We start from the raw sequence: 3,418 nt of genomic DNA, 5'->3' as shown, positions 1-3,418 counted from the left end.
GAGCAGAGAGAGAGCAGAGAGAGGAGAAAGAGAGCAGAGAGCAGAGGAGAGAGAGAGAGAGCAGAAGAGAGAGAGAGAGAGGAGAGAGGAAGCAGAGAAAGAAAGAGCGCAGTATTAGTTCCTATTGTTACATTCAACATCGTACTTAAGGTCATTAGGTACAAATATGAATTTGTATGTTTGCTTGGACATTAGGGTTACTGTTTCACGTTGTTTGTATTGTTTGTATTGAATTATCAACATCAGTAAGTACAAACACTAACAGGTCACCAGTGACAGCTTAGTAATTTACAGTGTTCACACTAGAGTCGGTGGAAACTTGCTGTTAAATTGTCAAATTTTTTATTTATGGAGCGTGTGAAATCAGTAGCCAGTCAGATATAGCGTATGGCACCTACTGTTAATGGCTTACGGTCAGTGGTATAGTTAAGAGTGATGAAACACGATACAGATATATCAGTGGAATGATGAAAACTTAAAAATTCCTATACCCGTTTTCTTCCTGTGAGAATGCATGGTTTATTTCAGACTTATTTGCACTATTTATCTATTCCTTGCTGTGCAACAGTGATCCTGCAGCATAACACTATACTTTCACTGACCATACCCTGGTAACTCACCTAGGTTCACCGTGCTCACGCGTTCCTACATCGTCTCTCCCTCGCGCGTGCCACTGTACTCATTCAGGCTCCTGTTCTCGCCCTCTTCTTTCCTTCCCTGAAGCCAAATACTCACACTTTTACAGACAACAATGATACCCTGATGCAGAAATACTCACACATTACAGACAACAATGATACCCTGATGCAGAAATACTCACACATTACAGACAACAACGATACCCTGATGCAGAAATACTCACACATTACAGACAACAACGATACTCTGATGCAGAAATACTCACACATTACAGACCAACATGGCGATAAACTGATGCCAATATATTAACAAACTAGAGATAACACTGAGAACCTGGAGAGGAAGAACTACTAAAATGGATAAGACCTGGCCAAGTACACTACCTAACACGTAACATAATCTCACGCCTTCATACAGAGCAGGGTGCGAAATTAACGGGAGTCCGGAGTCAAATACTCCCTGATTTACTGCCGGACTCCCTGATTTGACATATGCAGGAGTCCGTGTGACTCCCTGAAAATTCTGCCATACTAACTAGTTCATTCCAGAGCACGGCCTTGCGGAATTAGCGTATTTTTTCAGCAAATGTCCAAAGAAAATTTGGCAGACGTGCAACCGCATGAATCTTCAAAATAAGAACGTGCGTTATTGTTAATATCTTTAATTTTGAACTTCAGGCTGCAAACTCCCTCATTTTGCCGCGGACTCCCTCTTCCGTGTTCAAAAGTTAATTTCTACCCCTGCAGAGTCTGAACATAATAACATAATCATCAATCAGACAGTGACAGATTGACGGATTGATGAATAAATTATTAAGTTTATAAAGTGGCCAACCATACTTCTAAATACGTAACAGAGTGTCACTACTTTATATAGAGTGTGAACATAATGATTTATTCATCAATGCATCAATCCGCCAGTAGATCAGACCTGGCCAAGTACACTACCTAATATATAACAGAGTGACACTCCTTCATACAGAGTGTGAATATAATCATTTATTCATCTCATCAATTCTTAAATGGCAAATTGACGGGTTGATGAATAAATTATAAAGTTTATAAAGTGGCCAACTATACTTCTAAATACGTGAGTGTCACTACTTTATACAGAGTGTGAGCATAATGATTTATTCATCAATCCGTCAGCAGCACAACCAAAACGGAGAGTCTGCCACACGTCTCTTATATCTTTATCTCACCTGTCAATGAAGTCTTTGATCTGGATGCGCACTTGTCGCTCGGTCGGCTGGTCGCGGATGAACGCGTGCTTGAGCAGCGTGTCTGTGTACGGCCGGTGGTGGTAGTCCTTGATGAGACACGTGTCGACGAAACTGTGAAACTTCTTCGACCTGCAATCGAGACATTGCAACAATGATATATTGCACATTATTCAATGATGATTCGATGATATGTCTATGACGATTCGATGATAATTCTATGATGATTCGATGAAATTCAACACGGAGCGTTCATGATCAGCACGTATCACAATCGATTACTACATCCTCACTGGTCAATGCACATCCTCAATAATCAGGAGATGCCAGTATATATCCTCATTTGTCAATATATTATCCGAGCATTCAGTATATATCATTGGTCAATATATACCCACATTTGTCAATACATTTGCCATATATTTATCATACAGCATGCATAATAATTGCATATACCATTTTTTATTTTTTATTTCAAATCAAGGGAATTGATTTGGGTAAGCAACATTACGCTTTTTCTACCGCTAGAATTTTATTCATCCTTCCAGATGAACGGCTGAACATTGGCGGAACACGTACCACTTTTTCGACTTTAGCTTGGGTGGAGGATTTCTTGGAATTAGAAACAGCGCTCGCATCGGATGCATATCACACAGAGCTGAAAGCAAACAGCACATCGATTAACATGCGAAGGAAAAGCCCCCAAAACGACAGGAGGGACCAATAAACGTGATAAACGAGGACAGGTGGAGAAAGGGCTGTGGAAAAAGACCAGGCGAATTCTGATCCTAGGCCTAACCCTTGCACTAACTCTGCACACTATCTCTAACTAGGACAACTGACCCAAACGTTAAAGCAACAGCTTACTGTAATAAATGGAAGCACGTGGAGAAAGGACAGCAGGAAGATAGCCGTGGGAAAGGGGGAACGTACCTTTGCCTACAGCCACAATGGCAATTGTGTGCCCACGTGGGTGCATACACTCACGCACGCACGCACGCACACACGCAGATCCATGCACGCATGCAAACCTACAAGATTCGCTACACCTCCTATAGGCTATGCGAACTGTATCGCTATAAAGTCTACATGGCCTATATATAAACACTCTTTTGCAGACAAATTGGCAATCGCTGGCAAGCAGGCAGAGAGCATCTACTCAACCTGTCAGACGCGAAAAAAGTTTCCTGTTTTGCTCGCCACCCCCTCCTTCCCCCAGCATCTGTGGCGCGTGCCAGAAACCCTCACGCGGGCACCGCACACACTACGCTAACACACGCACTCATCTACGCATCGCAGCAATCACTGCGACAAACGACGACACTTCAGATCGTATGGGCTCTCAGAAAATTACGAGAAATCTACTCAACTCTACGAATGCGTAGTCGATATCAGTGACCCTGGTTAGCGTAACAGTGCGATAGCGGAATAACGGCAGCGATGTCACCATGCAGAGTAGCTCTAGTACTATAGCCGCTTACATTAACTGCCGCTGGGCTATAGACCGACCCATGGGGCATGCAATGGACTAACTCACTCCAACCAGTCAGCGGGAACTAT

General features: G+C 42.7%; 1 protein-coding gene across 1 annotated transcript in view; it reads right to left on the bottom strand.

Annotated features, from left to right (window-relative positions):
• LOC106821189 (misshapen-like kinase 1) overlaps positions 1-3,418 on the bottom strand; it is a gene marked incomplete in the record, with an annotated part of 44,762 nt that overhangs the window by 15,644 nt on the left and 25,700 nt on the right. The window contains 2 exon segments of the mRNA XM_014825884.1: positions 1,841-1,990; positions 2,438-2,516. Of these exon segments, the coding sequence (XP_014681370.1) occupies positions 1,841-1,990; positions 2,438-2,516 (229 nt within the window).

Source organism: Priapulus caudatus, unplaced genomic scaffold, assembly GCF_000485595.1.
Source record: "Priapulus caudatus unplaced genomic scaffold, Priapulus_caudatus-5.0.1 Scaffold63, whole genome shotgun sequence".
Lineage (NCBI taxonomy): Eukaryota > Metazoa > Priapulida > Priapulimorpha > Priapulimorphida > Priapulidae > Priapulus > Priapulus caudatus.
This window is presented reverse-complemented; position numbering and strand designations above follow the sequence as displayed.